The following is a 14,914-nucleotide window of genomic DNA, read 5'->3' on the forward strand; positions in this document are numbered from 1 at the left end:
AATGACCGCACAAAATTGCTTCAGGAAGAAAATGTTAAAATTGACCACATCTTTGAAGGGCTGAAACACCTTGTAGGACATGAGCTACCAAACTGAGCTTTGGTTGGCTTGTAGATGAGGGTTTGAAGGCTTTGTGATAAAAACATTGACTGGGTAATCTGTCTCTGTGGTAGGGTAGTGTCACAGCCCAATATGTTACTGGCAGGAAAAGAGACTCAGAACACAGAAGCTGCAGGTTTAACACGCTGCTGTGCACTTTAATAATAAAATAATAATCAAAACACAAAACAAATAGGCACAAGAGCCAAAACAAACAGTTTAACTATATATATATATATATATATATATATATATATATATATATATATATATATATACCGCGGTTGTAGACACCACTTTCACATACTAAACACGGCTTCAGAAAACTCCCCTACACACCAATGATTAAGATTTGTATTCATTTACACAGCACTGCAAAAACCTTCACAACTAACACCAACATTAAATCCCACCATTAATTCTACACTAACACCTGTGATCACTCTTTTTATATCCCGGTGGCTGGAGTCTAAATAATCATTAATCATTTACAGTATCCACCACTTACACCGTACAGGGTTATCTTGGGCAGCCGTTTATTTCGGACAAATAGTGTTTGCCATTTGCCATTTATTCCATGTTAAGACGGGCTTATATTTTGGGCACACTCAGCTGTTTGGATCTCGTTATGTGCCATTCACATAGATTTAAATAACAAACACACTGCTTATACTGCAGTAATCGTTCTTCCTTATCCACCAATCAGCTGTTTTCACTTTGTTACCTTGCCATTCACATATATTTCAAATCACAAAAGGCAGCACTTTATTGTAGTAAAAGCTTGACAGATCGATCAATCAGCTGTTTGCACTTCGTTACTGAGCGATTACCCCTGTACTGTACCTTGGCTATTTAATCCCTGTACGCAGTATCGGGTTTGAAAAAACAGCACTGACTGCAACAGCAAACATGGCTGGAAAGAGAAAAGTGATGAGCATCAGCACGAAAATTCAGTCTAAATAAAATGTCTATTAGATACTGTGCGCTTTCTAAAGCATGCTTGGAACTCTGTGAGTCAGCAAACAATGCAACGTTGCTTCAAAAAAGCTGGGGTTTCTGTAGTTGAGGAGGAGAGTGCTGATGAAAATACAACCGAAACTGAAACTCTGACAACACCAGAAGGGATGTCAGAGGAAGAATTCTCAGCTGTGTCACCTTAGCGACCAGGGCGCTCTGCCTGAAACAGACACCACTTGTAACACTGCTAATATGGTGCAGCATTCGGATATAGAGACGAACTGGAAAACAGGCAGAGCTGTAGTGGGGTCAGAATATGATTTGTCGTAACACCTTGCTGGCTAGCCCTAGCTGCCAAGCGCTTCACTGTTCCACCAATTCCATTACAGGGTGATTTTCCATGACTAGTGGCAAAGAAATGCTACTCTGCCGACAAGCCAAATTCCTATTCTATGTGTTCTGCCTGTACCATCCACTACCTCCAGTGGAAGGCAGTATCAGTTTGATGATGGAACACTGGCAGAGATAGAATGCTTGTTTCAGAACTTTGCAAGAATCAATTTTTGAAAAACACTGTCATATAAAGATAACACATTTGTTTCATAGTTTCTCTTGGTTTAAACTCAGACTATTTGCTAATATTGTACAATATAATGCAAAACAACACGGATACGTTTTGTTCATGTTTGTACATGTATTAAACTATGAAGGAGACAGATTACCAAATCAATGTTTTTATCACAAATCCTTCAAATCCTCATATATAAGCCCAGCGAAGCTCAGTTTGGTAGCTCATGTCCCATAAGGCGTTTCAACCCTTCAAAGATGTGGCCAATTTTAACGTTTTCCTCCCGAAGCTATTTTGTTGGGTCATTAAATTAGACCGTAACATAAGTAGACAGTTGCAGAGCTGCATACAGAAAGCCAACTACGTTATGAACAAGCATAAGCAATTTGAAAGTGATATCTTTACTACTTTAGAAGGAACAAGCACTTGAAATTTTAAAGAAAAATCACTCAGGAATTTGACAATTGAATAATTTTTCAATTTTGAAATGCATTTCAAGTTTGACCCCCCCACACTAAAGGGGGTGCATCTTAGTAAATATTCATCATTGAGCTTAAATGTTTGGCCTGGTTTCATTCCTGATCTGTATCTTCCACTACACAAAATAGAAGCAAAATCTAAATCTTGAGGTGGGACTCTTCCTGGGTTTTGGTTGAGTTGACATGGAATGACCCATATCTGGTACTGCACTAGGCTGAAGAAAGTTCTCATTTTTCGTGCTGTTCTCTCAGGAAATCTATTGCGCTTGCACTTCCTCAATCATTTCACATCAGAAGTATCTTCTGGCTGAAATACATATTTACTTTAACGTGTTTCTTTCAAAACTGCCCATCTGAGATCTATAGAACACTAGGTAAATATTTTGCAACAACCACTTTAAGGGCAAAAGCATTAACATCTTCTACTTTTTGCAAACAGATGTTGTCTAATCTGGCTTGTTGAAAGACCATTGCTGATAATGCATGGATTATCTCTTGATATAAAATTTACATCAATTGAAATACTGTTCTACACAATAACTGATCTTGAAAAAATATGCTACACAATAACTGAACTTGAGAAAATATAACATGAAATATATCTTCTATAGAATGTTACAACAGTAATTCTGTATTTAGTATAATTCTGATTTGTGTTGCCCAGAAATTTGAGTAGCCAATTAGAACAGGGAAGCAACATTGTGAGTTTTGATTTCATTCTTCTAAAAGAATATGCTAGATCTGATTTAACTTAAATGTGAATTTGAAGTTTTGATGCATGTTAATAAAATTCCCTGCAGTGTGTGGTCTTTGGTTTAAACAGTCAGGAAAACAGCATCTGAATATCAAATCTATAAGCAATGCTGCACAAATACTCACCAGTAAGTACTTGTTTTGTAGAAAAAATAGCTCTGTGAAATGTTAGAAAGCAGGTGAAATGAAATTGCCAGGACATGAACAGAATAAAAAGGAAGTCTGTATTAAGAAAAGTTACAGATGTTCCAAGATATCCAAGTATAATTGGGCCCACCAGAAACTAGCCATGTACTTTGGTACTTGTTATGTTTCTTTGGAGGCACTCTGTTTCCCCCTTGAGCTTGCTGTTCTCTGTCAAAATACATAACATGGCAAGATACCATCCTGTGTTTAAAACTTTCTTTTCTTTTCTTTAATTGCTTTGTACAGATTTTGTTACTCGTTGTGTTCTGGTAGCTAGGAACATTTTCCAATTCAATTAAAAGTCTGTTTATAATAGCTTGCTGCTACCAGAGATACATTTTTAATCTCCAACTCATTTCATAGGACAGAAAAAAAACAGAATAATATATGGATCAGAATATATTATCACACAATATTATAGGTCTCAAGTTGGTTTTGTGCAGTATTGTGATGATAATATTTTTGACCCATGTTATTTGTATGTGTTTTTTTTTATTATTGTTTTATTTTCATTTTCCTTGGTTGCATTCCTTTGTAGTACTGTGCTTCCATCGAGAGTGAATAAAATAGTGTATGCTTCAGGTAAGCGTTATGATATATGTTACTGCTAGTACGAAATTATTATTATTATTATTATTATTTATTTCTTAGCAGACGCCCTTATCCAGGGCGACTTACAATCGTAAGCAAAAACATTTCAAGTGTTACAATACAAGGTTAATTGTGTTAATTACTTATTTGAACATGATTTATGGTCTTTAGATGAAGTTCAGAATTCCGGACATGAACTAACTAATGCGCAAAATACATTTTCTTTCAATGCACTTTAATCTTGCAGTCACGTTTGACTGTGCAATAATCCTTCACACTGTATTTTATTGCACTGGGGACATTTGCTTCCCAAAAGATTATAACATAAGTCACAAGGGGTTGGCTAACCTGTACATTGCAATATTTTAAGTTAGGCCTATTTATGTTCAAAGCGTTGAAAACCTTTTTTTGTAATTTATTTATTTTTTATTTTACTGGAGCTAACGTGCACTCATTCAAAACTAAGAAACTGGGTGAATCAGTTTCATATTTTGCTGCATTGCTAATTAGATGCTGAGCTTGATCAAAGGAAATTAGTTCTCTGAATTTGGTTGTTTAATTCATGTTTTAACATACTTTTATTTTAATTTCTTGTTATATAAGCAGAATAATCCACGGAGTGCTGTGTTTATTGCTCTTTAAGATGGCAAAACAAGACCCTCTCTATAAACTTGTGGCAGAGCAAAAGCCCTGCTTATATAAGTGTAGGGTTGGCAGGGATGGGGTTAAATCTGTCCCTGCCAACAATCAATTAGGTAATTAAGTGCTAATTGGGGAGTGGCCACCTGTATATAAGGAAGAAAATCATTTATGTGGGCGAAGGGAGTTAGGTGAGTGTAATTGTTTGTGTACTGTGGTTTAAGAACCTTTACTGAAGGCGAATGCTCAGCATAAGGGTAAATGTTTGTTTGGTATTTGTTCCAGTGTTTTGTTTCACAATGGATTTTGACTTCCTTATATACAGTCAGTGCTGCCTAATCGGCATACTGATAATCGAGATGTTCGCTTAAATGGGACACAACTGGGAGATGGTTCTTCCCAATGCTATTTATGTTGTTTAATTGGGATGTCACTTTGTTTAATTGGGATACAGTATTTTCAAATGATGTTTAGAACATAAGAACATAAGAAAGTTTACAAACGAGAGGAGGACATTCAGCCCATCTTGCTTGTTTGGTTGTTAGAAGCTTATTGATCCCAGAATCTCATCAAGCAGCTTCTTGAAGGATCCCAGGGTGTCAGCTTCAACAACATTACTGGGGGGTTTGTTCCAGACCCTCACAATTCTCTGTGTAAAGTACCTCCTATTTTCTGTTCTGAATGCCCCTTTATCTAATCTCCATTTGTGACCCCTGGTCCTTGTTTCTTTTTTCAGGTCGAAAAAGTCCCCTGGGTCGACATTGTCTATACCTTTTAGGATTTTGAATGTTTGAATCTGATCGCCGCGTAGTCTTCTTTGTTTAAGACTGAATAGATTCAATTCTTTTAGCCTGGCTGCATACGACATGCCTTTTAAACCCAGGATAATTCTGGTTGCTCTTCTTTGCACTCTTTCTAGAGCAGCAATATCCTTTTTGTAACGAGGTGACCAGAACTGAACACAATATTCTAGGTGAGGTCTTACTAATGCATTGTAAAGTTTTAACATTACTTCCCTTGATTTAAATTCAACACTTCTCACAATATATCCGAGCATCTTGATGGCCTTTTTTATAGCTTCCTCACATTGTCTAGATGAAGACATTTCTGAGTCAACATAAACTCCTAGGTCTTTTTCATAGTTCCCTTCTTCAATTTCAGTATCTCCCATTTGATATTTATAATGCACATTTTTATTGCCTGCATGCAATACTTTACACTTTTCTCTATTAAATGTCATTTGCCATGTGTCTGCCCAGTTCTGAATGCTGTCTAGATCATTTCGAATGACCTTTGCTGCTGCAGCTGTGTTTGCCACTCCTATTTTTGTGTTGTCTGCAAATTTAACAAGTTTGCTTACTATACCAGAATCTAAATCATTAATGTAGATTAGGAATAGCAGAGGACCTAATACTGATCCCTGTGGTACACCACTGGTTACCTCGCTCCATTTTGAGGTTTCTCCTTTAATCAGTACTTTCTGTTTTCTACATGTTAACCACTCCCTAATCCATGTGCATGCATTTCCTTGAATCCCTACTGCGTTCAGTTTGAGAATTAATCTTTTATGCGGGACTTTGTCAAAAGCTTTCTGGAAATCTAAATAAACCATGATGTATGCTTTGCAATTATCCATTGTCAATGTTGCATCCTCAAAAAAGTCAAGCAGGTTAGTTAGACACGATCTCCCTTTCCTAAAACCATGCTGACTGTCTCCCAGGATATTGTTACCATATAGGTAATTTTCCACTTTAGATCTTATTATAGTTTCCATAAGTTTACATAAAATAGAAGTCAGGCTTATTGGTCTGTAGTTACCTGGTTCGGTTTGTTCTCCCTTTTTGTGGATCGATATTACGTTTGCAATTTTCCAGTCTGTCGGTACAACCCCTGTGTCAAGAGACTGTTGCATGATCTTGGTTAGCGGTTTGTAAATAACTTCTTTCATTTCTTTGAGTACTATTGGGAGGATCTCATCCGGACCAGGGGATTTGTTTATTTTTAAGAGCTCCTAGTCCCTTTAACACTTCTGCCTCTGTTATGCTAAAGTTTTTTAAAACTGGATAGGAACAGGTCGACATGTGGGGCATGTTGTCCGTGTCCTCCTTTGTAAAAACCTGTGAAAAGTAATCATTTAATATATTTGCTATTTTTTTTTCTTCATCTATGATTTTGCCATTTGTGTCTCTTAGACATTTAACCTCCTCTTTGAATGTTCTCTTGCTGTTATAATATTGGGAAAACATTTTGGAATTGGTTTTAGCCCCCTTAGCAATATTGATTTCTATCTCTCTCTTGGCTTTTCTAACTTCCTTTTTTACTTGTGTTTGCAGTTCCAAGTACTCTTTCTGTGTACTTTGTTTTTGGTCCCTTTTAAACACTCTGCAAAGTGCCTTTTTTGCTGAATATTTTTTTTAATTGATCTGTTAAACCATTTTGGCCATTTTGTTTTAGATTTAGACTTGACTACTTTTGGGATGTAATTGTTTTGCACATCTAGTACTACATTTTTAAAAAACAGCCATCCTTTTTCTGTGGATGTTTTCTCTATTTTACTCCAATCTACTTCTGTTAGTCTCTGTTTCATACCCTCATAGTTTGCTTTTCTAAAATTGTAAACCTTAGCTTTAGTCATTACTTTTGGGGTTTTAAAAAATACTTCAAATGAGACCATGTTGTGGTCTGAGTTTGCCAATGGCTCTCGTTTCTTTTAATTTAGAAATGAAAAAACAAGTAACATAACATAAGAAGGTTTAAAAAAGTGGTCAAAATGTAAAAAAAATAATTAAAACAATACACAGGTTTATTTTTGTAATCCAAAGTCTGATGACAAAACAGTAAACAATAATGGTTTGCGTATTGCTCTGTTTAATCCACGGGTTGGCCCCTGTAGGAGATGACATTCAGCATAAAGTATTAATTATGTATTTGATTATACGTTTCTTTACTTATATGTTATTTTCATATTTTGATATAGCTTAAAGCATGTATAACTAGCTAAGCAAGACATTTGCAGTCTCTCGTATCTTGGCATCTGGTCAGATAGCCAAAGTCAGCAGGTGTCTAATCAAGGAGTGTGGACACAGTGTGAAAACAGAACACCACAAACAAAGAACAGATTAGGTTAAAACAGTCTGTAAAATGCTTAAATGTGACGCACTATAGAATGTTATAGATTTGAGCAAGTTTCCCTCCCCTTACCAGATGTGTTGAAGGTGTGTGATAGTAGGGTGGATCCATACTGATTGGAAGAAATGGGGGTGGAAATGCTAATATTCATAGTATTTAATGTAAAGTTTTTGTTTGAATCGTCAGTCACTTCCTTGAATTGACTCCACATGACGTCTGTGTTGTGATACAAGCATATACATTGGTTCATGCTGTGACCTGCGCGTCTTTGCTTGCTTGTATCCAATGTTTATACGATTGTATTAACAGTATTTCTGTTATGCATATAAAGTATTTTTGATCAAAAATAATTTGTTGATTCATTCTCCCTACACCCCAAAATAATAGTCCCAGTATTTAACCCCCACAGTTAACACAAACACGATCACAAGTCCACATTGAGTGCTATAGTGCTTGTGGTGCAAATGCAGTTAATCGTGACACAAGTGCAGTGTTGTCCGGGTTTGGTGATGACCTTTAGTGACAGCTCCGGATCATGTTAGCCGTCTAATAACAACAAACAAACCTCGCTACGTCCCCTTGTATGCCGTCAATCATGACCCCTTGGTTAACGATTGCAATCGCTCCTCCAATCTGCGGCTGCCACATTGTTTCCCTTCCGGGTCGATGATTTAGTGTACCGTAGCTCCACCCCCTTTCTAGATGGCTGACTTCCACCTAACCCTGGTAACGAATTGTTTGGCCATCCAGTCCAGGGCACTCTATTCCCTTTACACAGCGCCCTCACAGGTCGGGAGGGAGATTTATCACCAAGAATCATTCTGTCTCTGTCATACATACAGGCAGCCATTTTCAAAAAAGCGGCATTAGCTTCTTGAGGAATTCGAAGAGAAGCTTTTACAATATCAGTGTTTCATTATTAGGCTTAGTTCCAATAAACAGTACCAGGTTGGACGGATCGGATATGCTGATCAGACCCCCGTATTCTTTGACATGCCAAGCAATACCACAGTTCACAAAAAAGGTGGAAAAACAGGTGAGAGTAATCTCGACTGGAAATGAGAAGCAGCGCATAACTGTAATGCCCTCTGTGACAGGAGGCGGCCGCAAACTGCCTCCATACGTGTTTTTTTTTTATATGCGTGTCACAAAGACGGCCGGAGTGGGTGGTGTCCGACCAGAAGCAGGAAGTAAATAAACAGAGAGATGTGGTTTGTTTAAGCTGAGCGCGTGATCGCGCTCAGCATTTAATAATTAACAGCACAGAAAATAAAAGGTTGGAACAGACAAAAACACTGGACACGGCACTTGTAGCCAAAAGAAACATATAAACAAAACGGACTACCACTAAACAAACGGTGCACGGACAGACAAACAGACAAACACGGTGAGTGAAAACAACTACTAATTCTTACTCTTTTCATTAACATTTACCTCCGCTCCAATCCCGTTCTCCACTCACCGAACACCAACCCCCAGTGAGTGAAAACATGCAGCTTTTATGCAGTTGTACCGAGATTCGATTGCTAGTCAATCATTCAATTGGAATCTCGGTACAACTGCACGTGAATTAATTAAAGTGCAGTTCCCCGTGCTCACATATTACTTTTTACTTGCACGTGATGTGATGTGCCATCCCCGTGCCTAAATACAAATATACAATTTACACACACGTGAAACACAGACCGCTTATATCCCGTGTACCAATGCCTATACACCAACATTTACACACAACACGTAACATATAACACACACAGGGGGGCACTTTGCCACAATGCGTAATTGAGGTTGTATCTTTGTAAATGCATCTTTATTTGATGTTTTATTTTTTCCTCAAATTGAGGGTGGGATATGTGTGTCTTAAATTCAAAGGAATACGGTAGTTACCGTATTTACTCGAATTTAAGTTGCACTTTTGTGGACAAAGTAAAAGTTCAAATTTGGGGGGAGCGACTTGGATTCGAGGTTTTTAGTTAGGGTACCAATTTACATTTGCGCATGTCAATTATTCTGGGGCGCTTGAACAAGACCAACTGTACACAGTACTGCCCACTACAGTAATTACTCTCGGTACAGTACCTACGAACTTCATGAACATTTTTTTAATGCAGCTTTTAAAAGAAAAGTAATGTGTTTGCTGAAGAAAAGAGAAATCTACTGCATCTGAGATGTGTCAGAAGATGGAGACGCAATTGAAAGGCTATGTAATACTATAATATTACCAGTATAGTACTTGTTGAAATGATCAACGCGGGTCCGGCTTCAAAATGAACAATCATTTATTTATATATCTTTCTTTCTCTATCTGGAGGAGCACAAGAAACAGGAACACTAAGGTATGTACTGCTTAATGGCGGATTCTCCATCGCTCTCTGATTCTCTAACTTACTCACTGTTATTATGGTCTGTGCCTGGTTTAACTACGGGAACCCCACTAGTGTAAACTCCAAAGTCCTAACTCAAACCTCAAATAAACTACACATTTCTGTCTTGCATTAATTTTGCTTGCGAACGTGTCAGAGTCACGTTGGCCAAATTAAACAAATGAAGACAATAAAGCAGACTGAAATAAAGTTCAAGGTAATTTACCCTTTCCCAGCTACTATAAACTTCAATGACTGTTGTTCAATACTGAAAGTACTGTGCTGTACATATTTTCTTTTCCCATTTTGCATTTGTAATATACTAGGTGATGTACTCTGATGCTTTAATGTACAGTAATTTGTCCGTATTTGGGGATGCGACTTGAATTCAGGAGCGAGTTAAATTCGAGTAAACACGGTACATTGTTTATAATTAATTTTTATTCCAACAATGCACATACACAGGGAAAACATTTTAGATTTGAAAAATATATACCCATATTTTCAGAGAATATAAGATGCATTGATAAGAACGCAATGCTTTTTTTAAATTTGTTTTGAGAGCAGAAAGAAGCACCAAACTAGGTAATGCAATTCAAGGTCTCTTAACACTCTCAAGTTGTTTGTGTCTCATTTTGTAACTCATACATTTATTTTAATAAACTCATATTAAATAAAGACTGGAGTAGAATGCCCATTGTATCCTAAAATCTCTTCAAACCAAAACAACAGAAATATTTGACCGAATGTGTGACATTTAATTTTCTTGAAAGCTCAATAACTGGTGAACCACCTAATGTCTGTTTTTTTGTTTGTTTTTTATCTCACCTTGCAGCATCGGTCAGGTCGGGATCCACATAGAGGCTCTGATAACATGTCCACTAAGTCTTCGGACAGTGACGTGAGCGACGTGTCCGCTGTGTCGAGGACCAGTAGTGCTTCTCGGTTCAGCAGCACAAGCTACATGTCTGTCCAGTCCGAGCGGCCTAGAGGAAACAAGAAGATCAGGTGGGGCACTTGACAAGCAGGTTTGGGGAAAAAGTTGAAAACACAGTAGACTTGCTAGGAATGAGCAAATCTAGTTGTGGGTTCTGAACCTTCTGAAGTTCAGATCAAAGCAGCCCAGTTCACATTTTTTTCATCTTAAAGTTTGATCTGGGTCCCTTGCCAGAAAAGAAATGCCTTCTCCAGCCATGTCATTTCTTACACTTCAGTGAGTTCAGGTTTGGCTCTGCTTAAAATGGTACTTGAGAGAACTGAACCAAAGCTCTGAACTTTACTTTAGCGTGATGAGGTTTGCCCATGCCTAGCAATAGTTTGCATTCCCTAATGCATTTATGTAGGTTCAATTGAGACACATATATTGCATTATTCCGCACACATCCTACAAATACTACATTTGTAACCGTTCATTTGTATGTTGCAGTAATACTTGCATGTATAACATTGTCCATGTGTGTTCTTTGTGTTATTCATTATTATATTTTCCACCATTTTAAATGCCCATATTTCATTATGTTCGGCTCTTTTCTTTTCCAACTTGTTTATTTGTGTCGATGTCCTAACTGTTTTTCTTTTTTGTTGTTATTTTATTCATGCTGTATATATATATTTTTTTCTTTCTGTTTTGCATGCTTCAATTTATGTTTGTTCAGACGGTCAAAAGCATTAGAAGACAAAAAGGAAGGTGGGAGGGATGGGGAAGAACTTTTGGAAGAACTTGTGCCGGAGCAGGAGGAGGAGGAGGAGGGGGAGGGGGGAGGGGTGAAAGTGGAAGGGCAAGAGGAGCCTGAGAACTGTGAGAAGGAGGAGGAAAAAGAAGCAGGAGAGAATGACAAAGGCCAAGCTGAGGAAGAGGCGCAAGAGGAAGGGAAAGATAAAAGACAGAGAAAGAAAGAGGATTTGCAAAGGAGATTCTCGGAGAATGACGTCAGGTAAAATCTAGCCAGAGGCCCTGTTTTAGATGTAGTAGTTAGGTAGTTCCTTTGAGCAGTGGAGGAACTAGGCTTTGGTGAAGACAAATGAAAGCTGCCTATGACCTTGGTGGACTTTTAGGTGAATCTTTTTTTGTGTATGCTTACATTAGAATCCATACAATTTTATAGCAACAATGATAGAAAATGAAGGAAGACATCATAAAGAGATGCTTCGCAAAGCCTTATTTTGCCACTGCTTTTGAATCTGTTGTTGTTTCCGCTCCCCCTCCCAAATTTAACCTAATTTTCCCTCCTGTGCTTTGTTATCCTATTTACCGTAAAAAGTCTTGATATAGAATTGAAATTGATGGAGTTACATGTGACGGCACAGTTTTGCATTCACTTATTTGGCAACATGACAACATTTTAGTAACACTTTCACTGTGTTAAAGACACATTCCAGATACAGTAAAACCTGTCAAATCCGCAGCGCTTGGGCCCGGTAAAATGTGCTAGATTATACTATATGTTGGTTTACAGGTATTGTAAAATATAATGCTGTACTTAAGATAAACTACAGTATTTGAACACATAAAAAAACTCAACACATAATATCCACTCTGTCCAGATATACCCTGTATACTGACTGTTCATTATTATTTAGAGGAAGTCAGTAGAGCAGTGAAAAGGAAGAGACCTATCATCGTCCTGTGACTGGCTACAGAAGATGTGTTGTTATGAGCACTCAAGGAGATAAGAATGACTTATTTTACTTCTAATAAGAAAAATCAATTTTGAATATGAACACATACAGTAATGGTTGCCTGTGCAAAAAAAAGATACATATTTGAATCCCAAATTTACAAATTGGAGACAGCATTGGAAAAAATGCAATTCAGCATTGCATATAATGTACATTACAACTTGAAATAACCATTTGACAAAACAACATATCCCTATTACCTTTTATCTAAATACATAGGCCTAATAAGCAGAATAAAGGGACTATATACAGTACATGAAAATGCTGGTTGTGGTTTTTAAAAGTAGATACACAAATCTCCCTTTTTTACTTTCCTAATGAAGCAACGTGTGCAGTAACTACAAGAGCTTCCCCCTGCAAGAAGAGCATGATATTAATTTACCTACTGCGCACAGAGCTGCAAATGTGAAAATGCTTGGCATCAACACTGACAATACATATTTTTGTGAATAGCAATTCAGTAAACATGCCAGTACAGTACAAAATATAGAAACATAAAATAGCAATAAAGCATCAATCAAGCTTTTTTGTTTGAGAAAAAAAAGTTTATGCTGAATAGAGACATTGATAATATAGCACTTATAAAACACAGTTTAAAGAATGATTGATCCTAATAAGTATTCTTTGCTTAACACCTCTACTTTTAGCATACCAGAGGAAGACATTTCAAGAGAGAAGCACATTGTATGAGAGGAATGTGTTATACAAGGGACACGTTAAACAAGGGGTGCGCATTATACAAGGGATGTTAAAGGTGTCTGGTCAGTCATGGGCACAATCCACAGGGTGCACATTATATTTATAAAATGAGGGTAGTCTAATGTACAGCAAGTTCAGTTTAACCATACAACTATTTGTAAAGATTTGTTTATCCAAATTTGAAATGTTTAAGGTCAGTTATCACCAAACAATTTCATAACATGATATCAGTCAGATATCACCAGTCAGCTCTGCCATAAATTATCATTCTGATTACAGAGGATGGTGCAGGGTGTAACATTTCTTTTAGGTTGAAATGAGTGATTAACTCTCCTCAATCCTTGATAATTCTCTGATATGAAGATGGACTGAAGTGATAATAATCCAGTGATGTCATTTAGTCTTTCTAACTTTTTAATACACATTACTGGATTCTATTGGAATTTAAGAGAATCACCAGTTACTTGTTTGGCCCAGCAACCATGGTTTGAAACCAGCTACTATCTTTTCTTCTGGTTTGATTTAATTTGTAAGCATAGGGAACTTCATGTAAGTGGAGGCACCTGGAATGGCTTTCTTTCTGTTGAGCTCTTTGGTTTTTGGTGTTGCTGTTGAAAATATATCTGCATCCCACTTACTGTATGCTTCTTTGCTATGTTTATTAAGATGTGATGAAGAGTTCTGCCCACAGATCACCAAATAATTTCACAATCACTTATAAATTAGTTCCTACAACCCTTCTAGAAAGCGGTTAAGCTAAAGAAATCCGTCTGTCTTTAAACTTGGTTATCTGAATCCTGCAGTTTAGAGTTGTATCCCAAAATGCAATGTGATCAAACAAATGCCCTTAACCTTGTTAAATGTATTCTAGTTGTTTGTTAAATGAATGCAGTAGTGTTGTTGTAGTAGTAGGGTTGTCTGCTGTCGTCGTAGTTGACCATATTTGGAATTACACATCCCTCGCCATTGTTGTTGAAACAGCAAAGATAGGTTGTGTTGAAGACCATATTCTAAGCCTATAGTAGTCCTACTTTCAAGAAAGCAGAGCTGACACTGACTTAGCTGGAATGTATTCATTTGAATCCCAGCTGATGCACTTATGCCATAGCAGACTTTTATTGTCTGATGGAAGACCGCTAGTGCTGGAAGCTGATGGGACTAATTTTTTTGTAATTCAGCTTCTCTGTAAATTTTTGTAGTGTTTTAACACAGATTTCAACCAATTAATTAAGAATTCAAGAAATTAATCCTTAGCGTTATACTGTGCCCTGCATTAAAAATGCAATTTTTGTCCTGACTTTGAAAGAGTTAAACAACAAGTCAGGGGAAAAAATCCTTTGGAGACCACTCTCCGGGGCCTAGTGATTTGAATTGCAAACCTGGTGAGTCTATTTTGATCAGGATTGGCAAATGAACACAACTGCACAGGCATGAGGCATGGTTGCCATGGAAACAGTTTGTTCTACATCATCACAGCTCCAGAAACACTTTAGTCCTTCACTTTAAAAGATGTATAGGCCACTGATTAGATAAGACACAAAAGAAACATTCCTCTCAGGAACATATCACTCTTTTTCCATTCCCTCAAAAAATAAACACAAAATTGACAGGCATCCTAGTAATATGAAATAATGAAACTGCAACAGAATTGAACAAAAAGTACAGTAATAATAACAATAAAAAAATAATAATTTACTCATACATGTAAGAGAATTCCCTTGGTTTGCAATTAGATGTTTCTTTTTGGCAATTTTACACAGTAACTGTCCTTC

General features: G+C 37.1%; 1 protein-coding gene across 37 annotated transcripts in view; it reads left to right on the plus strand.

The window, feature by feature from the left end:
* LOC117394363 (regulating synaptic membrane exocytosis protein 2-like) overlaps positions 1-14,914 on the plus strand; it is a 265,103-nt gene that overhangs the window by 203,298 nt on the left and 46,891 nt on the right. For 34 of the 37 annotated variants that reach the window (XM_059012647.1, XM_059012665.1, XM_059012653.1 and 31 more), the window contains one exon: positions 10,600-10,772. In XM_059012647.1, the coding sequence (XP_058868630.1) occupies positions 10,600-10,772 (173 nt within the window). Of the gene's footprint in view, positions 1-7,870; positions 9,738-10,599; positions 10,773-11,526; positions 11,699-14,914 lie in introns of those variants that run through there. The other 3 variants (XM_033992573.3, XM_059012680.1, XM_059012679.1) reach the window with 2 other exon arrangements.

The sequence above is a fragment of the Acipenser ruthenus genome, chromosome 3 (genome assembly GCF_902713425.1).
Source record: "Acipenser ruthenus chromosome 3, fAciRut3.2 maternal haplotype, whole genome shotgun sequence".
In the NCBI taxonomy this organism is placed as follows: Eukaryota; Metazoa; Chordata; class Actinopteri; order Acipenseriformes; family Acipenseridae; genus Acipenser; species Acipenser ruthenus.